The 25,313-nt window shown below is 47.4% G+C and overlaps 2 protein-coding genes across 6 annotated transcripts in view; one reads left to right on the forward strand and one right to left on the reverse strand.

Moving 5' to 3' along the window:
- TTF1 (transcription termination factor 1) overlaps window positions 1-24,238 on the reverse strand; it is a 29,332-nt gene extending 5,094 nt beyond the window's left edge. The window contains exons 1-9 of one of the 5 annotated variants that reach the window (XM_059891283.1): window positions 24,192-24,238; window positions 17,933-18,946; window positions 14,394-14,614; window positions 12,778-12,963; window positions 11,546-11,624; window positions 7,845-7,975; window positions 5,838-6,072; window positions 2,414-2,503; window positions 1,170-1,235 (exon numbers count right to left, since the gene is read on the reverse strand). In XM_059891283.1, the coding sequence (XP_059747266.1) occupies window positions 1,170-1,235; window positions 2,414-2,503; window positions 5,838-6,072; window positions 7,845-7,975; window positions 11,546-11,624; window positions 12,778-12,963; window positions 14,394-14,614; window positions 17,933-18,939 (2,015 nt within the window). In that variant the 5' untranslated portion in view covers window positions 18,940-18,946; window positions 24,192-24,238. Of the gene's footprint in view, window positions 1-1,089; window positions 1,236-2,413; window positions 2,504-5,837; window positions 6,073-7,844; window positions 7,976-11,545; window positions 11,625-12,777; window positions 12,964-14,393; window positions 14,615-17,932; window positions 24,098-24,191 lie in introns of those variants that run through there. The other 4 variants (XM_010810430.4, NM_001102083.1, XM_010810431.4 and 1 more) reach the window with 4 other exon arrangements.
- Window positions 2,657-4,332, forward strand: LOC132346643 (histone H2B type 2-K1-like). Its single transcript, XM_059891864.1, has one exon. It carries the CDS (start codon window positions 3,287-3,289, stop codon window positions 3,710-3,712), a length of 426 nt encoding a protein of 141 aa, XP_059747847.1. The 5' UTR covers window positions 2,657-3,286; the 3' UTR covers window positions 3,713-4,332.
- Window positions 24,239-25,313: the final 1,075 nt, after the last annotated feature.

Below are 25,313 nucleotides of genomic sequence, written 5' to 3' on the forward strand. Positions count from 1 at the left end.
TCCTATGTAAAATACAAAATGCAAATCTAGCCGTGAGGGAGCCTCCGACAAGCTTCAGCTGAGGCAAGTTCTACAGGACGACCAGCCTGCGTTCTCCCCCAGTTTCAACATCATTGAAGACCAAGGCGTTAACAGATACCTGCTGCTGTGTATAAAACAAATAAACAGCAAGGACCTAGTGCACAGCCCAGGGAACTATATTCAACACCTTGTAATAATGGAACAGAATGTGAAGGACTTCCCTGGTGGCCCAGTGGTGAAGAACCTGCCTTCCGATGCAGGGGGTGTGGGTTCGATCCCTGGTCAGAGGACTAAGATCCCATGTGCGGAGGGGAAGTGCCACAACAAAGGCTCAGTGTAGCCAAAATAAATACGATTTTTTTTTTTTTAAATGGAAAAGAATCTGAAAATACACACACACACACACACATACAAAATTGAATCGCTTTGTTGTACGCGTGAAACAAATCAACGACACTGCAACGATAAAAAGAAAGAAACACAGAGGCAGAAGAATTCTGCGGATTAGATGACGCTAAGGAGACAGATCCTGGGTTGGATCCTAAGACAGGGGAATGTGCTTCGAAGGGATTTCTGGGACAACGGGTGAAATCCGCACGGGGCCGTGTGTTAGAGAACACTGCAGCCACGCAGACGCCCCGGGCGTGATCACTGTGCCGGCAGATGCAGGGTAACATCCTTGCTGAGGACACGTCGGCCACCACTAACTCTCAAGTGGTTGATGGAAACAATTCTATTCCCTTGGAACGGGGAGCAGGAGGGGGACAGGGACGGAGGGACGACAGAGCCAACGCGGCAGATGGAAGGAGGCTGGTGATGGGTGAGGGCCACGTGGGGTCCTCCTGCCAGTCGTAACTGGTGAGTTCTTTAGGAGACTACACACATTTCATTCACTCTTCGCAGGTGTCCTGGGGGTGGAGATGGGGGCTGGAGTAGAGGGAGGGTTGGTATGATTAACCTGGTCTAGTACTAAGGGGGGCAGGGGCGGTTCACCAATACATTTTATAAGATTCATAAATATAATTTATAAGGTGAGTAACATAAGCGGCGCAAATTTCAGTCCTGTTCTTTGAAGTCTGATAGCCAGTCATTTATTAGAAGTCATCTCTTATCTTTTCACTAGCTTAATATTAAACAAATGGCCTTACCCTATGATGCTAGCAAGATCTTCCCAGTCTATTTCATTAACATCTTGCACATTTATTTCGTACAACCTATGAGAAAAAAATAAAAATTAAGTTTTCAAGCCAAAATTCAGCATGATGGCCATCTTCATGGACTCACAGAATATTAAGAGCTGGAAGGCCTCAGCGTGTCCACCTCTGTTCCAGCTCCCTGTGTTACCCAGGCCCAGTGGGTAACACAGGTAGGCAAGCCCAAGGTCATGGGGTACGTGAACTCCAGACCAAAAAGCCTCCTCTCTTCCTCCTGAGCCCTTTGCACCTCCCACCAAGCCATGTCGCCTCCTCACGGTAAAAAACATCAACTTCACAGTTAATGTTCAACATCCTGTGATAAACCGTCATGGAAAAGAATGAAATATGAAAAAGTATACTGTATATATAGAAATACACATATATATGTATAACTAAGTCACTTTGCTGTACAGCAGAAATTAAATCAACTTAAGACTTCCCTGGTGACTCAGACGGTAAAGCGTCTGCCTACAATGCGGGAGACCCGGGTTCAATCCTTGGGTCGGGAAGATCTCCTGGAGAAGGAAATGGCAATCCACTCCAGTATTCTTGCCTGGAAAATCCCATGGACGGAGAAGCCTGGTGGGCTATAGTCCAAGGGGTCACAAAGAGTCGGACATGACTGAGTGACTTCACTTTCACTTTCCTTTCATACTTCAATTAAAAAAAACAAACCCAAGTTCACCATTCAACGCAGACACACAGGAGTGGTGACTGTGTGCTCAGCACTGACTATGTGACAGACACCGGGTTAAGGCCTTGCACCCGTGAATCCACTCGCTCTCGACACTATCTGCTGAAGTTGGGGGGACTCTGTCTATTCTGCACACCAGGAGATGGACTGAGAGCTCGGGTCACTGTGGGACCACCCACATGATGTACCCTCACTGGAACCCAGGCCTGCCTGACTTGAGAGGTGCTCCTTGTCTCTGCTAGTCCCTCTGGTAGAGAAATAAAGGGGGGGTGGGCATCCCCAGCCAGGCCAGGGTGGAGAATGAGGAAGCCCACCGAGGAAGGAGCAGCAGCATTCCTGACAGAGAACAGGATGAAGGGTGCCCAGAATCCAGAGGCTTCTTCTGCTCTTCGGCGCCCCTCCTTTGACACAAGCCCAGGTCCCTCAGACCCACAGGCTTGGCTAACTACTCTTTGCCTAGAGGGAAAAAGGAGTAAAACAGTGTTGCTGACTATTTCTGTACCTTTCAATCAGATTGATCTTGGCCTGCAGAGCGTTCACTCCTCGGTACACGTCCCGACCATTCGTCATCCTCTTGGTTAGAATTTCCGTCCTGTGTTAACAGAAAAACAGTTTACTTTCAGGGTAAAGTTTCCATTAAAATGTCCTTTGTTTTCCTCATTGAAATTGTCCTTATTCAGGTTGTTGTTCAGGCTGTAAGGTGGTATCTCAGTGGTGCTTCCTCCAGGATGAAAGTACCTAAGTTCCATAAGGAAGGCTGAGCACTGAAGATTCGATGCTTTTGAACTGTGATACTGGAGAAGACTCTTGAGAGTCCCTTGGACAGCCAGGAGATCAAACCAGTCAATCCTAAAGGAAATCAACCCTGAATATTCATTAGAAGGACTGATGCTGAAGCTCCAATTTGGTCACCTGATTGGAAGAGCTGACTCACTGGAAAAGACCCTGATGCTGGGAAAGATTGAGGGCAGGAGAAGGGGGTGACAGAGCATGAGATAGTTGGATGGTATCACGAACTCAACGGACACAAGTCTGAGAAAACCCTGGGAGATAGTGGAGGGCAGAGGAAACCAGTGTGCCATAGTCCATGGGGCTGCACAGATGGACATGACTTAGCGAACAACAACCAAGTTCCAAGGCATCATACGCTCCAGCACTGAAGCAGCCCCCCAGCCTGGGCTCACCTCCCCTCAAGTATAGAGAATTAAAGAAATATTTGGAAAAATGAAAAAAACAATTGTCCTTATTCAGAACTACTTTCTAACTTGTGCAACCCATCACTGCTAGCATTTACCACAATCAAGAATATACTTGTTTTTAAGTGGGAAAGTACAAATAAATTGATAGAAAGCTGTTGATTATTTATTGAAACGGGATGATGGATACAAGGAGTTCTAAGTTAGTGTGTCATAACATTTTGAGGACCAGGAGGATGAGCGCTGAGCACGGACAGCTGCAGCAGTCTGGGGGCCGGCGCGGCCGGAGTCCTGGGGACAAGAAGTCCAGAAGGCGCAGCCGGCGCAAAGAAACCTACTCCATGTACATCTATAAGGTGCTGAAGCAGGTGCACCCCGACATCGGCATCTCCTCCAAGGCCATGAGCATCATGAACTCGTTCGTGAACGATCTGTTTGAGCGGCTGGCCGGTGAGGCCGCCCGGCTGGCCCAGTACTCAGGCCGAACCACACTGACGTCCCGGGAGGTCCAGACGGCCGTGCGTCTGCTGCTGCCTGGGGAGCTGGCCAAGCACGCTGTGTCCGAGGGCACCAAGGCCGTGACCAAGTACACGAGCTCCAAGTGAGCCGGGGCCCGGCCTTAATAAAGGCTGCACTGCTGTTCATAGGATTTTATTTTTCTAATTAAAAAAAAAAACAGTTAAACAAAGGAAGAAAGAAAAAAGAAGCCTGCTTGCTGGTGCTAAAGGGTGCTGTGTAGACTCAATTTATTTTTGATTGCTTATAGAACAGGGACATGGCTGTTATTACCTTTGAGCTGTTGAAATACCAAATAAGAGACATTGAGTAAAGTGATAAATGATTCAATGATTCTTGTAAGGCTCAAAGCTCATGGCTGAGGAAAAGGGTTCCCTGGAGTTCCTAATGAGAGCAGGAACCTAATTAAAAATATTTAAAGAGTGCTTCTCTTAAAGAGTGAAATTTGTCACAATCGGATGGACAGGTCACAAGCTGTGACATCTGCTTTCCTGAGAAGGAAGATGCATGACACACTCACAGAAACCGACACTTCGTGGTCGGCTGCCCACGTCCCCGGTTCTGAAATGTACCACCTGATGCCACTTCAGGGTTTCGTGAAGTAAATCAACGTTCAGTGTTCCAGTTTTCTACATTTTCTTCCAATTAAAAAAGACACCCTGCCTGTTATTTAGTTCCGCTGATTCTGAGGCATGGCCCTCTTGGTCGTTTCTCTTCTAAGACACTGGCGTCTCATCTCTAAGGCTTATCACCCACTCTTTTTCTTGGCCGTATGACTTGCAGGATCATAGCTCCCCGAGCGGGGATCAAACCCAGGCCTGACCCAGTGAAGGCATGCGGTCCTAACCACAGGACACCAGGGAAGTCTCACTGCTTTTTGTTTGGCCACAACCTGCAGCACGCGGAACTTCTCTGACCAGGGATCGAACCTTCGCCCCCTGCAGTGGAAGTGCAGACTGAAACCAGTGGACAGCCAGGCAAGTCCTCCCACTTCTTCAAGTCTAAGTTACCAGAGGTAGAAAGGTCTCTGATTCCTCCACAGTACCTGTTTCCCCACCTAAAACATTATCTGTTCTTTGGAGTTTATGTCCTGAGGACAGTCTTCTAGAAAAAAATAAGTACCCTACAGCAGAGCTGCCAGGTACACAGTATAATCCAGGAGTTTGCTTTTAATGCACAACATGCCCACTCTGGAGTCCATTCTTCTTCAATAGCCAAGTCGATGCAGCCCCCTTTGTGTAGGAGGCCTGGGGCGTGAGCTCAGGACCACTGCTATGTTGCAGCTCGAAGTTCAGCTCAGAGCCTTTGCAGGCCCGGGAAACACTACCCCAGGCAAAGACTGTGTGGCCAGAGCCGGACTGAAACCACTTCTACGGATGCACCTAAACGCCTTCCAGGACGAACGTACGGCCGCCCTGCTTCGGCGAAGGAGTCTGAATGAGAAAGAGAAAGTCAAAGTCAAAGTCAAAAAAACCAAGGAAAGCAAAAATAAGGAGGGAGAGCTATTTCTGATCATTAGGCTTGTGATTTCTCTCCTGAATGTTAGTTTTGTACTTTTTTTTTCATGCTATAAATAGGTAACAGCCTTGTTTTATGAAGAAAGGGACAGAGTGAAAAAACCGGAAGTCAATACAATATTCAATAATATTGAATACAATATTCAATATTAAGAAGATTCAAGTTCTATTTACAAAGCAGACATAGAAAACAAAGTTTTGGTAACCAGAGGGTCAGCGGGGGAGGGACAGATTAGGAGACGGGGAGCAGCAGATACAAACTCCCAGATATGAAACAGACACACCAGGTACGAGCACAGGAAACTGGACTCAGTGTCTCGTAAATGCTGGAAAAGAGAATGAAAAATTCTCTCCATACAACTGAATCACTTAGCTATATCTCTGAAACTAATACAATGCTGTAAATCAAGTATACTTCAATTAGAATAATAAAAAGAATTTAAAAGGTTCAAGTTATTTATGAAGTAGCCACATGATGAATCAGGGTTGGCTAAGCACCACCTTACATCAGACACTGACATCGAAGTTGCTGGAGCCGAGGATCGGAGAGGATTCCTCTTGACCTGCAAGGCTTTCCGCGTGGTAGGTAGTTACAGGTATTCTTAGGGACCTCCCCAGCCCACCCACTCACTAGAAACTGCCGAGAAGGGGGAGGTCGGCACCTTGTTGAGATTTAGGTAAGAAGCCTCAAACTTACCACTTACTTTTACACTGCATCCAATTCCTGGTTTCCACTCTAGCCTCCACTTCTACCCAGGATATGCCTTTGTAGAGCTTCTCCCGAACAATCGACAGGCGGCCTTCAGGGTTCAGCTGCAGTTTAGAATCCATCTCGTTTAGCTCCTGGGGAGACATTTTCTTCAGAATCACTTCTTCAACAGCCTTGATTAGTTTCTGGGTTTCCGTCTTGCTCCAGGCACCATGATTAATTTCTGTTGACATAAAAGGATGGTCTTCAAGCTGCTAATCTATTTGCTTTCAAACACAGTATTAAAAACACGACGAGAATGATGGAGATGTGTCACTGGACATCAGTCCAAACCCACAGAGGGGACAATAGCTAGAGAGGTTCCTATCGTCGACTGTGGACTCTGGGGGGGTTGAGACGTGCCACCGTCGGTTCATGGACTGTACACATGGGCCACTCTGCTGGGGGGCTGCTGATGGTGGGGGAGGCTGTGCGTGTGAGGGGTGGGGGCATACAGGAAATCTCTGTACCATCCTCTCGCTTTAACCGTGACCCCAAAACTGCTCTGGAAGAAGAAAGTCTTTAGAAACAAAAAGATAATCAGCCACTTTCCAAAAGATAGCGGGCAACATTTGAATCACAAAACAGTTTACATGCAAATCAAGGCGAAACTACTAAAGCGCCCACGGATTCTTTTTAAGAACCAAGGGTATGTATACATGCACATGCGTGCACACACGTACAACCAATGGCCAAAACCAAAACCAAAAACCCCTTTCTTAAAGCAATCTATTTTTTGTTTTTAACTTTGCAAAAGCCATTCTTTCTGTTTCTAGGAGTAATCTCTCCTGCAGGCAGTTGTGAATTCCCTAAACATTTGGTGGGGAAGAAAGCAACCAAAGGTCTTCCATGTTATATGCGTAACTCCCCACAAGAGTTCCTGGAGCGGAGTGCACGGCGCAGCGAGGCTACTGCAGCACGTGACGATGAAGGCATCTGAGAACCTCGACAGCCAATCACCGCTGCAGGCGCCAGAGCACCCACAGTTCACCCTTCTTGTCTAGCTGCTCACATGCTAAGGACGAGGCCGCAAACTGGCAGGCTACACCTATCTTTGATTTGGCCACAGTGTTACTGTTACTATTTCCCCAGTAACAATTAGGATGAACACTTAAAAGTCAAGAGAGTCCCAAGGATAAAAAGGTAAAATTCCCAAAAGATATTTTGATTTCACATGTGCACGCAAATTCAGATGTTTGCTTTACTTCCTGGAAGCTGGCAGAATTGGCCACGCTGAGGCTTGGCTGGCACTGGGGGCACAGAAGGCCTGGTCTCCAACCCCCTCGGGGTCTACTGCATGCAGACATGCAGACACCTGGCTGGAACCCACTGCCCCGTTCTGCCTGCAGGGCGGGAGACTGGCCATCACCCCATGAAACTCTCTGCACTGATGCAACTGAATCACGCTGGAATGACATCACACTCATGTTCAGCTCCACCTTCAAATATTTACTGGAAACCCAACGCTGATTTAGCCTCTGGGCTGATGCCAACACCCACTAAGGACTGCCTTCTTAAAGCTAACTGGGGATTTTTTTTAATGTGGAGAGTACAACCAAGGCAGCTTTCAATGAAAGAGGAGGAAAACAGACAGGCGATGGCTGACACTGGGAAACACCCACACCCAACAGGCCCTCCCTGCGACGGCCTCCGGGCCACCTCGGGGAACAGACCTTGGCGGGCCCGGCTCTCCTGTCCACTGGCTTCCTCGGGTTTCGGTTTATCTGGCAGTTAGTCAGGCTGAAAGCTACTGAACTGAGTTCAGTGCAGCATAGAAATCAGTCTGGGGAGTAAGGGTTGTGTGGTTTCAACCATGCCCATGAAGAAACGAATCGGTCAGGGAATGGCTGAAACAGTGATGGCTCTCTCAGCAGACAGGTGGGCAGTGATGCCTGGGCCCTGGGCCATTCTGGGCTGGGTTGTTCACCCGGGTGGGCACCAGGGACCACGACTTACGACCGTTGATCTGGGAGAACTTCAGGGCCACAGAGAGGCTGCTTCGAGACACCATCTCGCCAATCTTCTTCCAGTCGTTCCCGTGCAGGGACTGGTATATCTTCAACTTCTCGGTATCTCCTTTGCTGTACCTAAGAGGAAGAGAAAACAGGTCACAGCTGAGCAGGAACCATAAGCTTAAAGCCTGTATCCTCACTGGGCACTCTGCGGTGCTGGAAGCGGCTGAGTGGGGTGGTCCATCAGGATACCAGCTCCCAGGATCCAGAGCCCTGCCCCTTCCTGCCTCGGCATCTCACCCGTGACAGTGAAGTCAAAGTCACTCAGCTGTGTCTGACTCTTTGTGACCCCATGGACTGTACAGTCCATGGAATTCTCCAGGCCAGAATACTGGAGTGGGTAGCCTTTCCCTTCTCCAGGGGATCTTCCCAACCCAGGGATCAAACCCAGGTCTCTCACACTGCAGGTGGAGTCTTTACCAGCTGAGCCATAAGGGAAGCCCATCTCACCTGTGGGCATCCTATAAATCGGTCACCACAGTCCCTGGCCATAGGCCTGGCTCACTTACGCAGAGGCCAGGGCAGATGGATCTCACTATTCTCCAGCCAGACCCATAAAGGCTCTGAACAATAAAACCTGGACGTTTTGACTATGCCTGCAAAGGCCAGTGCTCTCCACGGTTCAGCTTCACCAGTCACCTCGGCCTCTAGACCTGCGATGGGAAGCCCTCCTCTCCCTTCCACTTGACCCCCTGGAAAGCTCCTGCCGGCTCTTCAGATGCAGTTGAAACGGTGCGTCTTAGCAAGGCTTTCCTGACCGTCAGGGCTGGCGGTGCCCTACTATCCCATTACTGCCCCTGTCACTACTTCCAACTGTGTGCTGTGGCTCCCTGGTTTGCCTGACTTTCCCCCACGCCACCACTGGCCAATGGAAATGTCTGAGTCAATTGTGTCACTTAGAAATTTCTAGGGATTGTGTGAAAATTACTTTTATTTGTTTTTAGATGAGTTAATTTAATAACACATTTTATTTAACCTAATGTATTAAAATTTGAGTAAACTCCGGGAGTTGGTGATGGACAGCGAGGCCTGGCGTGCTGCAGTCCATGGGGTAGCAAAGAGTCGGACACGACTGAGTGATTGAACTGAACTGAACTGAATGTATTAAACCTGCAGCCATTTCAACATGTAATCAGAACCTCAAAGTATGAATAAGGGGGCTTCCCTTGTGGCTCAGGGGGTAAAGAATCTGCCTGCAATGCAGGAGATCTGGGTTCGATCCCTGGGTTGGGAAGATCCCCTGGAGAAGGGAAGGCTGCCCACTCCAGTGTTCTGGCCTGGAGAATTCCACGCACTAGGACGCAGAGAGTCGGACGTGACTGAGTGACCTTCACTTCACTTCTGCTCCACACTAGGCCTTCTAAATCCAGTATTTTATTCTTCAGAACGGCAAGGCTTGGACTAACTACGGCTTGAGTGCTCCACGCCGTGTGAGGGTGGTGGTCCCGAGACGGGCAGCACAGCTCTGCAGGGGACGTCCTTGGAGGGCGGGGCCCCTGTGGACTTTCTGCGCTGTGGTACCCGTGGTGCTTGACACATAATAGACACTCAATAAAGACACGACAGGTGGCTTAGCACAAATCTGTCAGTTTAAGGAAGTTAAGGTTTATGAACCCCACATAAAAGCAAAGATATTCAAGAAAAGAACTAAAATGCACTATAAAGAGATTTTTGAGATCAAACACCTAAAATGTTTAAGTGAAGAAAAAGCCATCTTTATGACATTCTATAATTCCTTCTGGATGGGGTGGGGGAAGTGGTGGGTGATGTTATTACTAATATGACATGAAAGCAGCCTTTATAAAATACTAACCATCTCTAGTGATAGTGATCCACAACTATCTCAGGACAGTTAAGATTCCAGCATTCTCAGAAATGTATCTAAAATGCAGAGAATGGTTGAATGGCAATCCTTCACCACTAAGAATCAACCTTTCCAGCAGTCTCCTTCTCAGGGCAGGCAGGGTCTTACTGAGATTTTAAAAATGACTTAAGAGCACCTTTGCAGCCACAGAAAAGAGGTGCCTAGAAACTGAGTGGACAAAAATGAGGAAACAAGTGTTCTGACCTCTGCAGCCCCTTGGAGCCTTTCAATTCTTTGACTTTTGACTTCCTGTGGCTTTCCCACTTAAGAATTCCTTAACCTGTAAAAACATGCTTAGGGTACATGGCCAGCACAACATAAATGTGGCACCAATGAGCTGCATGATCAGAACGACAGATTTCCATCATTCTAAAACCGTCATTCCCACACCTGCTGCTGCTGCTGCTAAGTCGCTTCAGTCGTGTCCGACTCTGTGCGACCCCATAGACAGCAGCCCACCAGGCTCCCCCGTCCCTGGGATTCTCCAGGCAAGAACACTGGAGTGGGCTGCCATTTCCTTCTCCAATGCGTGAAAGTGAAAAGTCAAAGTGAAGTCGCTCAGTCATGTCTGACTCTTAGCGACCCCATAGACTGCAGCCCACCAGGCTCCTCCATCCATAGGATTTCCCAGGCAAGAACACTGGAGTGGGCTGCCATTTCCTTCTCCAATGCGTGAAAGTGAAAAGTCAAAGTGAAGTCGCTCAGTCATGTCTGACTCTTAGCAACCCCATGGACTGCAGCCCACCAGGCTCCTCCGTCCATGGGATTTCCCAGGCAAGAGTACTGGAGTGGGGTGCCACTGCCTTCTCCTCATTCCCACACCTAGGTTACCGCATTTGTCAACACTGATCTAGCAAAAGTGTTCTTTTAAGTCCCACTGAACATGTCATCGCTGGTGAATTTTCTTAAAGTTCTGTCCACAGCTGTGTGACACTGGGACTTGGGGAAGGGTGGGGACAGGTTTCAGTCCACATGAACACCTTTCCTCTATTTCAGCTTTATTTCTTTCAGCAAAAGTTTCAAAAAAGAAACCAAGGTCATATCTGTGTTAAGATCTGATAACGCGTATGTCTTGGTTTAAAATCATGGTGCTAAGGAGGACCTGATGGCCCTGATAGGTTCACACTGTCTGCCTCCTGGAGGTGGGATCAGTGGTTGAGCCCTTGGTGGCTGTCTGGAACCTCATGGGCGGGAGCTGATGCTTTTCTGCTCATCCCTTTGTTCTGAAGCAGAGTGCTTACCTACAACCGAGGCTCAATCTACATTTGTTTTATTTGGAGTGTTAGAAACAGACCATAATTGGGTATTTTATTTAGGAAAAAAAGAAAGGAAAGACTGTCCATCGCCCCATGAAACTCTCTGCACTGATGCAACTGAATCACGCTGGGATGACCTTACTCGTGGCTCAGCTCCACCTTCCAACATTCACCGGAAACCCAAAGTACTGGGCTCTGTGCTGCAGACACGCTGCACTGAGAAGGGGCGTCTGGGCTCCCAAGGAGCTTACAGCTTGGGAGGCCACCAAGAAAACCTCACGAGGAACGGCAAGAGGCAGCACATGGCGAGTGCTAAGATAAAAGCAGAAAGAAAAACTAGGGGTTTAAAAGAGGGATATTGTGGAAGATTAACTCAAGAGGTGACACCTGAAAGGGTCCTTGGAGACATACACATGGCAACACACCTCGTTTCGCACACAAGAATCTTCACCATCTTGTTGTGGACCCTTTGACTTATATTATCACAAAGACCAGAGAAATGTCCTGTTCCCGTTTTTTTCTTACCTGCCTTTGTAATTGTTGACATCGAACATCTTCTTTGCTCGATAATATACGAGTTTCCAGGGCCGGGCAATGCCCTTACCTGAAGCCAGAACAGATGGTGGTCAGAGGGACACCGGGAGTGTGGCAGGGAATGCAGTTGCAATTATAAAAGAAACCCAGGAGAGCCCCTTTTTACTACACGAGCAATCCTAGACCCCAGGTGGAGGCTGGGATTTCCTATGGCCTGCAGGAAGCTGTCTTGGGAAGCAGATATATTGATATAAAATCCCATTTCCTTGATGGTCTCTGAAAACTACATGCATAGTATGGAGGCTCTCTGGCTTCTGGTCTACTAAATTCATGAAAAGAACCTCATAAGGCACAGGCACTGAATTAGGAGAAGGGGAGGCTGAGGTGGAGGACACATGCCAGCAGTTCTCTATAAGATAAAACAAAAAACTTTTCCAAGCAAATAAGCTTTTTCCTGCTTTTCCACTCCAGAGATGAAACGGTCCCCCAGCCGGGGCTGACTGTTCTGCTTTCCTTTGTGCATTCCAGACAAAAACCTAAGAAATCCTCCTCTTTAAATACAACAGAGATTTACTATTATTATTATTAATTTGTCTCCACCAGGTCTTAGTCGTGGCGTGGAAATTCTTTCAGTTGCAGCATGCGGGGTCTAGTTCCCTGACCAGGGATCAAACCCAGGTCCCTTGAATTAGGAGCACCGAGTCTCAGCCATGGGACCACCGGGGGAGTCACAAGAGATTTTTTTTTCAGTCCAAACCTATACTGCTTCATGACCTTCTCCGACTTTCCAAGGATACCTCCAGGACGAGGGTCCCAGCTCAAGCACACACATGGCTCTACTTAAAGACCCTGGGAGATGCTGGCACACAGAGGGATGCGCTTTTTGCAGTATATGCCAAAAAAAAAAAAAAAAAATACACAGTACAGGACTGTGAGAGGACCCAAAACCGCAACTGTTACCTAGTAGCAGAGAGTCGGACAGGACTGAGAGTAAGCATGTAGGAAACCCGGAAGCTGATCATTCCTTACACCACCTGTCAACGCGCTAGTGAACACGTTCCAAAGCCCTGGAAGTACAGGCTGGCAGTAAAAGGACTGTTAACACAGCAGCCACCACGCGCTGCTGCAGTGGTGGGTCAGACCCCACGCTCAGTAATCGCCGTGATCACACATGTAAGGCTGGAAGGCTGTGGAGGCTCAAGGAGCCCCAGGTCTAAACTTACCAATGTGCACTCGGAACGCGTATTTCCTCTTTAAGTCGGTGATCACAGACTTCTCCTCCGGGTATCTGTCTGTGTACAGCAGCTTGTCTGCGTTCTCGATTCCCGTCAGGGACAGGAATTCTTGCACATTCTTCTCCAACTGCTGATTTTCCTTCACGGAAAACTTGCCAAATTTAATAGTGACACCTAGGATTGGGGGGCGGTTGGCGGGGGAGAAAAAGGCACCAATGTTAAGTCTTTAGCAACTTATGACACAGTGCCTGTCAGCCCCTCCCCTCGGGCCAGGGAGCAGCCCCCGCCTGGGCCCTGGACATCTGCTCCCCTAAAGAGTTCAGCTCAAGCCACTCTGTCCTCCCCAAGTCTCCCCTGGTCATCCTACTCCAGTGTGGCCTCTGCTGTGCCATCAATCCCTTCTTATACAGTTACTTTAAAGAAATATTAAGAGTAACATACATTAAAAATTCAAACTATTGAAACAGAAGTTTAAAAGAAGCCCCCTTCACTCTCCTCTGCCAGCCAGTGCCCTAAAGCAGTGCTGCCAACTGGCTTGCGCTTACGTGAACACGTATGTGTATTGTGTGTGTGGGCCTTGGGGGATGGAGGGGTCAAGGTCACTGCAACTCACGTTCTATTCCTTGTCATAATTCCAAGCACTCAAGTCTCATTATTAATGACTGCGTTACACAGTACACCTTCCCATTCTTAGACTTATTTTTTGGCCAAGCCACATGGCATGTGGGATCTTAGTTCCTAACCAGGCATTGAACCTGTGCCCCCTGCAGTGGAAGTGAGGAGGCCACTGGACCGCCAAGGAGGTCCCAGACTTATTTTTAAAATCTTTTCATAAAATACACACTAATAAAAATGTCAGCATAAAATACAGAAATAAAATGGGGTCCTTTATAGATACTGCTCAATGAATTGTTCTTCTTGCTTAGTTTGTCTATTTTTTAAAAAACTAATCTTATCAACATGATGAATTCTACAAGGCTAACGCCCCCTTTTACTTTTGTCAGTAACCAGTGGCACCGGGTGTCACACGGCAGACAGTCATGAGTAAATACCACTCACTTGCAGCACGAAGCCCTACACTTGCAGTTCATTCTGAAATCCAATAGGCTTTTTGAGAGGTTCTTGTAACACAGTGAAATCAACGAGGAGACCAAGCCGGGTAATGCTTGAAACCATGGCAACTACCACCAGCTCACCCTCCAATTAACACCCTGGAAATTACATCTCATCAAAGCCGATGATATTTGATACGAGTATTTTCATTTAATCTCACTGGTGCATCCTTCCCAGCCTCTTAGCCACTTAACCTCTTTCCCCACATCTTCAAGGCTTCATCTGTGTTCACCGGGTTCTTTCAGCCTTGTTCTTCCCTCATCTCCCCTACCAAAACTTGCGTCAAAAAACAGGAAAACCACTGCACTTTATTTTGCTAATTTTATAGCACAGATGATGGTTCTGGAAGGAGATGAAGCTGAAAGCAGCTAAGGGACGCTTCCCGTAAACCTATAAAGCGGAACTTGTGCACCAAGGAGGTCCGGGCAATTTACACACATATTAATAGCGAAGACGTCTGACCAACGTTCAGGCTCAGGCCACAAGCTCACCCTGGGCTTTGAACTCTTTAAACCGCCCCAGGTCATCTCGGTACATCCGCTTGATGGTGGTGGCAGCCCTGTCCTTGATGTCCGGGATGAATTCCTGCAGCTGCTTCACTGCAGACTCCAAGTCCACCTCCGGATCTTCGGAATCTCGCGAATCTTCAGATAAGTATTTAGCTACGGAATCTTTAGCCGAATTGCTTTCGTCGTCATTTGTAGGTTCTGACCTATGGAGAAAAACTGGGTTGATTAACCTAGATGGGTCACATGCCCAATGGCTTTCAGACTCTTTTCTTACAATGACTCTCATTTAGACTGTGACAACATTAAAGCTTGCAGGGATCCTGCAGTTGATTCAGTCCACGACGTCTGAACTCTTTAATGTACTGAACAGCTTTACTAACTCGATATGCCTTTGGGGCCGACAAGAAGGTAAACACGCAGCCCTAAGCCCTATTTCCACAAGGTACTGCTTCTTATATTAGTGTTTCTCAACTTTATTGTTTCAGACATTGACTTCCTCATAAACCAGGCCCTCTTCTACGCTCATGGATACTCAAGACACCTCTGGGACTCTTTCAGTGAGTTACGTTCTGTAATAATGGTCATTAATTAGGTAAGTCAATATTTAGGGTCTTCATAGTTACCACTACTTCAGTGCAGTTAACAACGGCCGTATTTTTTCCCCTTTGCAGTATAAAGAAACAGTTTTCTAATTCATCCCCAGAAACTTCCAATCAGCTGTCCAAAGCTAGCTGATATAGTTGACTAAGAAGTCAACTATATCAGCTAGCTGCTCAGACAGGTAACTGAAAAATGAAACTGAAACTGTATGCGCTTGTCTGAGCAAAGGGTCAAGTCTTCACAGGTTCACAGCTCAGTACAAGAACCAGGAGCCCGGAACACTCCTGCCTCATCATGAGTGATCTAAAATGCCCTGATGAGATGACACGGAGGATGACGTGAGCTGGGCCCTAGGCCATTTAAAACTTCTACTTCAAGCCAGGACAATCTTCTAGTCAGCAAAGAGAAGAAAGTCACTGATAAGGAAATGGGGAGGAAACCTGTCCCAAGCGCCCGGAACTCAGATAACGTGGTTTAAGAAAACTCCTGCATTTATTCATCAGCCAGCATATTTAAACGATAACTATGTAAATAACAATATCCAAACTTCTTTTATTTGGGAGAACCCTAATTCAAGTTTTCTTCAGCTCCAGTAACATTCTAAGTCCTCTAATCCTTTCTCCTATCCATGTGCATATAGACAAAGGTAACTTTGGGGTCTTAAAATGCCTTTTAAACTTATGCATAGAATTTCAGAGTCAGAGACATAAAGAAGGAACTTAGGGTTGTGGTGGCGGGGCGGGGGAAAGGGGGGAAGATGGGAGGAAGGAATAGTTGCTGGGTTGGGATGGACAAGCACACACTGCTATATTTAAAATGGATAAACAACAAGGACCTACTGCATAGCACAAGCAACTGTGCTCAGTGTTACGTGGCCGCCTGGAGGTGGGGGGGCGGGGGAGGGGCGTGTGCAATTTGGGGGAGAATGAATACATGTATATGTAAGGGGTGAGTCCCTTCACTGTTCACCTGAAACTATCACAACGTTGTTAATTGGCTACACCCAATACAAAAGAAATGGTACGGACCTAATTAGAAGCAGAAGGTATTAAGAAAGAAGCAGAAATGGTAGGGACCCAACAGAAGCAGAAGATATTAAGAGGTGGCAAGAATACACTCAAGAACTGTACTAAAAAAATCTTCACGACCCAGATAATCACGACGGTGTGATCACTCACCTAGAGCCAGACATCCTGGAATGTGAGGTCAAGTGGGCCTTAGGAAGCATCACTACGAACAAAGCTAGTGGAGGTGATGGAATTCCAGTTGAGCTATTTCAATTCCTGAAAGATGATGCTGTGAAAGTGCTGCACTCAATATGTCAGCAAATTTGGAAAACTCAGCAGTGGCCACAGGACTGGAAAAGGTCAGTTTTCATTCCAATCCCAAAGAAAGGCAATGCCAAAGAATGCTCAAACTACCGCACAATTGCACTCATCTCACACGCTAGTAAAATAATGCTCAAAAGTCTCCAAGCCAGGCTTCAGCAATATGTGAACCATGAACTTCCAGATGTTCAAGCTGGTTTTAGAAAAGACAGAGGAACCAGAGATCAAATTGCCAACATCCGCTGGATCATCGAAAAAGCAAGAGAGTTCCAGAAAAACATCTATTTCTGCTTTATTGACTATGCCAAAGCCTTTGACTGTGTGGATCACAATAAACAGTGGAAAATTCTTCAAGAGATGGGAATACCAGACCACCTGACCTGCCTCTTGAGAAACCTGTATGCAGGTCAGGAAGCAACAGTTAGAACTGGACATGGAACAACAGACTGATTCCAAGTAGGAAAAGGAGTATGTCAAGGCTGTATATTGTCACTCTGCTTTTTTTTAACTTCTATGCAGAGTACATCATGAGAAACGCTGGGCTGGAGGAAACACAAGCTGGAATCAAGATTGCCGGGAGAAATATCAATAACCTCAGATATGCAGATGGTACCACCCTTATGGCAGAAAGTGAAGAAGAACTAAAGAGCCTCTCGATGAAAGTATAAGAGGAGAGTGAAAAAGTTGGCTTAAAGCTCAACATTCAGAAAACTAACATCATGGCATCCGGTCCCATCACTTCATGGCAAATAGATGGGGAAACAGTGGAAACAGTGGGTGACTTTATTTTTCTGGGCTCCAAAATCACTGCAGATGGTGATTGCAGCCATGAAATTAAAAGATGCTTACTCCTTGGAAGGAAAGTTATGACCAACCTAGATAGCATATTAAAAAGCAGAGACATTACTTTGCCAACAAAGGTCTGTCTAGTCAAGGCTATGGTTTTTCCAGTGGTCATGTATGGCTGTGAGAGTTGGACTATAAAGAAAGCTGAGCGCTGAATAATTCATGCTTTTGAACTGTGGTGTTGGAGAAGACTCTTGAAAGTCCTTGGACTGCAAAGAGATCCAACCAGTCCATCCTAAAGATCAGTCCTGGGTGTTCATTGGAAGGACTGATGTTGAAGCTGAAACTCCTAATACTTTGGCCACCTGATGTGAAGAGCTGACTCATTTGAAAAGACCCTGATCCTGCGAAAGATTGAGGGCAGGAGGAGAAGGGCAAGACAGAAGATGAGATGGTTGGATGGCATCACTGACTCGATGGACATAGGTTGGGTGGGCTCCGGGAGTTGGTGATGGACAGGGAGGCCTGGCGTGCTGCGGTTCATGGGGTCGCAGAGTCGGACACGACTGAGCGACTGAACTGAATACAAAAGTAAAAAAAAAAAATAGTTCTCATGAAAACAGAATCTAACTGCCTTATTATATACATGAAGAAAGGAAGGTCCCTGACAAGTTATGCAGTTAGTTCCGCACGTCACTCTACACCCGGATGGTCCACCTCTTCATGATTTCTAGCACTCACTATAGCTCGGCTAAACAAAGAGGTCACAGGCAGGATTCACACACAAGACGTACACCATCATGTTACCTCTGCACCTTTTTGGAACAGGCCTGGGGATTCTCCTCTTGTGGCCTGGGTTTCGCACTTCCTTCAACCAAGGTACCTTCCAGGGAATCAAGAGGCGTGTCCTCAGAGCTCCTCCTGGGCACTGAAAAATCACCAGGCTCCACGGTGCTCTCAAGAGATCTTCGCTTCCTTTTCTTAGACTTTTTCTTGAGGCCGCTGGAATCCTGACTGCCTCCTGAAGTCTCGACCTCGTCGGCTACTCGGGATCCCTCCGAGTACACACTCTGGGCCCTCTCGGGCGCAGCCAAGGCCTCGAATTCTGGGGGATCTGGATGCTTCCTCTTCCTTTTCCTGGACTTGCTGTGACCCGCAGACATTGAGAGTTGCACGATTCCCTCTTCTTGGTCCACTTGAGGCTGCGGTTCCTGCTCCTGGGAGGCTGCCCTGGGCAGGGCGATGCTTGCACCCGGACTTTCCTGGACAGCATCCCAGGATTCAACTTCCCTCTGACGTTTTTTATGCTTTTTCTTCTTCTTCTTCTTCCGAACTTCACTGTGCAGCTCCTCGGACGTGTTTTCAAGTGGCTTAGTACCTGAATGGGGTTCGTCTACTTCAGGCCGTTCTGTCGACTTCTGCTCCTTGCTCGCATCAACGTAAACGACATCCACATCGCTTCTGAAAGGTGTGTTCTCAATATTTTCTTTATCCACCAGGATGTACGCAACACCTGTTTCCTCGTCGACTCCCGAAGCACTTTTTCTTCTCTTTTTCTTCTTTTTGGGTTTAGATGTGGCCATTTCAGTCTCATCGCAGATTTCTGTTATCTTCAAAGGAGAAGAAACGAGACGCTGGCTGGCCTTTCTCTTTTTTTTACTCTTTGTTATGTCACACTGCTCGTTTGCCAGGGGGGCGGCTCTGAAACTCTCCTGGGAATGCCTCCGATGTCTGTCCTTATGTTTAGAATGCTTAGCCTTTTTCTTCACGAAAATGGGAGTTTGGGTTTCTAAGCTGCTTGATTCTCTTTCCATTTTACTCCTGTAGGGGAACTTAACAACACAGTCTATTTTTGCAGAGCATTTTATACATTAGCCTCAGAATAAAGAAAACAAAATCACAGAAAGATGAAATTGCATGACAAATGATAAGCCTGGAGTCATGATTATAAATGTCCTATTATTCTAAATGCACAGCAAGCTCACTATAATTCACTTGTCTGCTTCCATTGCCTTTATGATATAGGAAGAAAAACCAGTTAGCTGAGAACAACGCTCTGGCCCTGGAGAAGGGAATGGCAACACACCCAGTATCCTTGCCTGGGAAATCCCATGGACACAGGAGCCTGGTGGGCTATGGTCCATGGGTTTGCAAAGAGTCAGACTAATAACAACCAAATATATTACATTTAAAACACAAAAAAACAGTTTCATGTATCTTTTCTGAATGGATATATATGTGGCAAAACTATAAACACAGTAAACTGGCAAATCAGGGATTAGGGACAAGTAGAGAGCCAGCTCGGAAAAGGCAATGGCACCCCACTCCAGCACTCTTGCCTGGAAACTCCCATGGACAAAGGAGCCTGATAGGCTGCAGTCCATGGGGTTGCTAAGAGTCAGACAGGACTGAGCGACTTCACGTTCACTTTTCACTTTCATGCATTGGAGAAGGAAATGGCAACCCACTCCAGTGTTCTTGCCTGGAGAATCCCAGGGACAGGGGAGCCTGGTGGGCTGCCGTCTATGGGGTCACACAGAGTCGGACACGACTGAAGCAACTTAGCAGCTTAGCAGAGAGCCAGCTTCTCTCATATCTGTAAATTTTTCTTTCTCTTCCTTTTTTTTTTTTAGGCCACGCCCTATGACGGCATGTGGGATTTCAGTTCTGTAACCAGGGATCCACCCTTGTTCCCTGCAGTGGGAGTGCAGAGTCTTAACCACTGGACTGCCAGGAAAGTCCCTGCAGTCTTTTATTTCTTAACTGGAGTAATGAGTACAGGGGTGTTTGTTATATTTTTGTCTACGCTTACTTGACTGCCTTAAATAGTTCACTTTATAAAGCAAGGGGCAGAACAAGGGCACAGGCTGCTTTCACTTGTGTTAAAAGCAAGCAAATGAAGGATATAAATGTACTAAGTATCTACAAAAGGGAAAGACAGAAAAGAAAGTTTTCCTGATTGCTTGGGCTTTGTCTATTCCCCAGACAATATACTTTCACAGCAAACTATTTCTCTTTTACAGCATTTAGCCCAGCTGTGGTTCACAGCGAGGACAGCAGGCAACCACTGACCTCAAGCTAAAAGATTACCTCTTTGAGAAAGAGGCTGAATGGGCCTTATTAGTGGTTCAAAGAGGAGTCCAAGTTCTGCAGTTAGTTGGAATGAAGTTTAATAAGGCCTCCAAGTCAGTTCTTATACAGAGCATGTGCACTCTGGAGGTTAAGTACAGGAATAGATATGTACTTCACAAAAGACATGGTTAAAAATATAATTTTACAAACATGTCTTCTCTCCTTGCTCTGTACTGCTTCTGGTTTCAATTTTTAAGACTTTACTTCTCTGTAAGTAGGAAGTATGTTTACAGGGTTCAAACATCAAAGTGACCTCTGCGTAGCCCTCCTTCTCACACCGAAGGTGCGTGAGTGCTAAGTCACTGTGCTTGTGTCCGGCTCTTTGTGACCCTCTGGACTGTAGCCCACCAGGCTGTTCCCTCCATGGGATTCTTCAGGCAAGAACACTGGATTGGATTGTTGTTCCCGCCTCCAGGGGATCTTCCCCACCCAGGAATCAAATCTCTTCTGTCTCTTGGCAGGCGGGGTTTTTATCACTGGCACCACCTAAGAAGCCCCTCACACGGTGTCTGTATTTTACGATCTGCATTTTGTGATTTTCAGCTAACAGATTCTGGAGACCTCTCTGTATCAATGGTCTTTCAATTCGGAATGCTACGCATATTTTCTACAGAAGGTACCTACTTTTTCCTAGGTAGTAAAGAAACTGTAAGAGTTGTGGGGCTTCCCTGGTGGTCCAGTGGTTAAGAGTCCCCGCTACCAATGCAGCGGACCTGAATTCAATCCCCAGTCCAGGAAGGTCCCACATGCTGCGGAGCGACTGGGTCTGCGCTCTAGAGCCCGTGCTCTGCTCTGCAACAAGAGAAGCCCCCCGATGAGAAGCCTGTGCACTGCACCCAAGAGCAGCCCCTGCTCGCCACAACTGGAGAACGTCCCTGCAGCAGCCAAATATTAAAAAAAAAAAAAGAACTGTGTAGCTGGAAGGTCTGGGAACGACAAACATGTGGACTGATCAGACTAAAAGCCAAATCCCCAGCCTCATGATTGTACCTGCAACGGAGGCACCAGGAGCTTTGGTGGAGGCCTCTCGTCCTGGCATCACTCAGACACATGGACACCCATCTCTGACTCTCTGAGACCTCAGCTGTAAGCAGTGTAATGGCTGCAACTCGATAGCCTGTTCAGAGAGGGCCCAGCGGGCTTTGGCTGTCTCCTCCACTACCAGAGCCCCAGCGTCTAGCAGTGCCTGGTTCACGGGAGGAATCCAATAAATACGTTTTGAGAATGAATTAATGCTTTCTCTTTGGTTGCTCTGGAACTGTTAAGAACAGTTGGAGGAAAAAACTCACAACTGGGCAGATGGGCACTGCTTTAAGCCCTTGGCTGCTGATGACAGCTGGGACCTGAGCAGTGACCAGCAACTGAGCCCTGTCTCTCTAGTTCTGTGCTGTCCAATACGGCAGCCACGAGCCACACGAGGCTGCTGAGTACTTAAACGTGGTTAGGCCAAACTGCGTCTAAGCGTAAATACATACTGCATTTCAAAGACTTGGAACAGAGACAGAGAAAGAGCTCACCCATAACTGTTGTTTATTGCTTTCACGATGAAATGATGGTTTGGATATCGTTCAGTATGTGCATTCCTACTTCTCTTTCCTTTTTTTTTTTTTTTTAATGTAGCTATTAGCAAATTCTAAATGACACACGTGGCTTGTGTTCTTACGTTTTCTGAGAACAGCAGTGCTCCAGAAGGCTCACTTGCCTACTCTTCTTGAAATGGTTATTTCAAATCTCCCCAGGTGGCGCTAGTGGTAAAGAACCCACCTACCAGTGCAGGAGATATAGAAGATACCGGTTCGATCCCTGGGTTGGGAAGATCCCCTGGAGGAGGGCATGGCAACCCACTCCAGTATTCTTGCCTGGAGAATCCCATGGACAGAGGAGCCTGGCGGGGTACAGTCCATGGGGTTGCAAAGAGTTGGACACGACTGAAATGATTTAGCACACACGAATTTTGTAGCTCAACAAGCTACAATATTTCATCCTTCACTCTGACCTGAAGTAGATTAACTTGCCTCAGACCTCACAGCCTTACACACATTAGCTAAGAAATATGTTCCCCCAAATCTAACATGTTTGCCTGCATTTGCCCTGTTCTCCCCTCTTGCTGCTGCAAAGGAAGTGTTTCTTCTCCTGTCAGAGACCATTTCTTCCCTGTGTGCTGGATCCAACCTCCTCCTCCTCCTCCTCCTCCTCCTCAGAGAGACGGTGATCCATCAGCTAACCAGTCTCTCCCCTTCTGCCTCCTGCACTGGATCCCTTCTAGCAACGTCCAACAATCTTCAGACTATTTTCTAACTTAAAACACAAGGATGCCACTATCCTCCAATCCCAAAGTCCCATCTAGCTATTCTCTTTCCTCCCTTTCACAACAAAACTTCTTTTTTTTTTTTTGCCACACCACACAACTTGTGGGATCTTACTTCCCTGAAAGTGAAAGTCGCTCAGTCCCATCCAGCTCTTTTGTCCCCATGGATTATACAGCCCATGGAATTCTCCAGGCCAGAATACTGGAGTGCGTAGCCTTTTTCCTTCTCCAGGGGATCTTCCCAACCCAGGAACTGAACCCAGGTCTTCCACATTGCATGTGGACTCTTTACCAGCTGAGCCACCCTGACCAGAGATCAAACCCATGTCCCCTGTAGTGCAAGCATGGTGTCCTAACCACTGGACCACCAGAGAATTCTCTCGAGCTCTCTTAATAACAATGAACAGAGCAGATAATTCTTTTAAATATTCATTTACCTTCCATCCGTTTCTTTCTTTTTGGTAAATACCTTCTATGTTGCTCCTCCTGGTTTCTTGAACTTAGCACAACCTTTTATATATAGGGTCACTTCCCCACTAAAAACCTTTTTTTTTTTTTAATGGCCTCTCCATTGTTCTTAAGACAGAATCCCAAATCCTTACACATCTACCATTCCCTTTATGATTTAGTCTGGTCCAAGACCACCTCTCCACCTCTCGTTTTTCTGTGGGTTTCAGACATCCTGTTTTCTTTATGTCCCCAGAATATACCATATGTTTATCAGGGAATTTACAAAAGCACCTCATTCTCCCAGGAATGCATTTCCCTCTGCGTTACCTTTCTGCGCTATAACTAGTCTTAAGTTTGAAAATCACTTCCTCTAATTCCTCCTGGGTCCCGCCTCCTCCTTACAGGGTTTCTCAACAATCCAGCTGTTTCCGGCACTTAGCTCTGGAGGGATGTAACCGGCCACCTAAGGGCTACGGTCTCCTCGTCCTGCTTGTTTCCTAAACGGTTCCCTGGATATGCATTTATCCCTATTTATACGCATTTATCCCTGTTTATGAGAAGGCAATGGCAACCCACTCCAGTACTCTTGCCTGGAAAATCCCATGGACGGAGGAGCCTGGTGGGCTGCAGTCCATGGGGTCGCGAAGGGTCGGGCACGACTGAGCGACTTCACTTTCACTTTTCACTTTCATGCATTGGAGAAGGAAATGGCAACCCACTCCTTGTTCACCCCAGGGACGGGGGAGCCTGGTGGGCTGCCGTCTATTGGGTCACACAGTGTCGGACACGACCGAAGCGACTTAGCAGCAGCAGCAGCATCCCTATTTATATGCATTTATCCCTATTTATATTCAGAATAGACCACTTCCTGTCTTGCAGGGATGTGCCCAAGCCTGGTCCCGGATTCCCTCTCCACTCTGGGGTTCCATGAAGACCCCGCTCGGCCCCGGGACGGGCATTCCGGGGCTGATAGGAAAAACAACAACAACAACAACAACGAAAGTTCCCGCGTGGAAGGGCCTGGAGCGGCTGCGAGAAAACAGGCACCACGTCCATCCCTGGGGACCTGGGTCCAACGCAGGCCTCTGGGGAGATGAAGACAAGCGGCCATAAACAGCTTGGTTCAGACACGATCACTGGGGGAAAAAAACCGGAACAACTGAAAAGCACTCTCACCTACGGGCCAAACGCGTCGTCCCCTTGCCTTCCAATCCGGAAGTGCCGGTGTCGTGGAAGCGGATATCGTCGTGCGTCACTTCCGGCCCGCCCTCCGGCAACGCGTTGCTATGACAGCATGCCGGCCTGCTCCAGGCTGTGATTCTTAGGCCTTTGTGTTCTGCAGGTTTTGTTTCCTACCGGGATCTTTGGGAGTTGGGTGCGTCAGGGGAGGGGCTTCCCAGGTGGCGCTCGTGGTTAAGAACCTGCCGGCCAATGCAGGAGATGTGAGAGACTCTAGAGACAAGGGTTCGATCCCTGGGTGGGGAAGATCCCCTGGAGGAAGGCATGGCCACCCACCAGTATTCTTGCCTGGAAAATTGCCATGGACAGAAGAGCCTGGCGGGATACGGTCCATAGGGTCTCACAGAGTCGGACACAACTGAAGTGACTTAGCATGCACGCACAGGGCAGGGGAGAAAGTGGGACGACAGAGCTCTTCCGTCGACTTGCTGGTTCATGCCTACACTGCCATGTATTCAACGGTTTTTTTTGCTGAGGTCCATCTACACTGAACTGTGGTGTTGGAAAAGACTCTTGAGAGTCCCTTGGACTGCAAGGAGATCAGCCCTGGGTGTTCTTTGGAAAGAATGATGCTAAAGCTGAAACTCCAGTACTTTGGCCACCTCATGCGAAGAGCTGACTCATTGGAAAACACTCTGATGCTGGGAGGGATTGGGGGCAGGAGAAGAAGGGGATGACAGAGAATGAGATGGCTGGATGGCATCACTGACTCGATGGATGTGAGTCTGAGTGAACTCTGGGAGTTGGTGATGGACAGGGAGGCCTGGCGTGCTGCAATTTATGGGGTCGCAAAGAGTCGGAATCGACTGAACGACTGAACTGAATTGATCTACAGTCCAGGAGTGAATGAGAAGGTGAAGATTACCCGAGGAAGACAGAGAACAAGCAGATCAACCAAAATAATTTCAGATTACCCTCCAAGGAAAATAAAACAGGGCAATGTGATGGAGAACGACTGGGGTCAGTGAGTGCTAGGTTAGAAGACTGACGAGTGACCGTTGAGTTTGAAACGAAAAAGATGAACAAAAATCGAGATGGTAGAGTGTTCCAGGCTGGGAA

The sequence above is a fragment of the Bos taurus genome, chromosome 11 (assembly GCF_002263795.3).
Source record: "Bos taurus isolate L1 Dominette 01449 registration number 42190680 breed Hereford chromosome 11, ARS-UCD2.0, whole genome shotgun sequence".
Taxonomy (NCBI): domain Eukaryota; kingdom Metazoa; phylum Chordata; class Mammalia; order Artiodactyla; family Bovidae; genus Bos; species Bos taurus.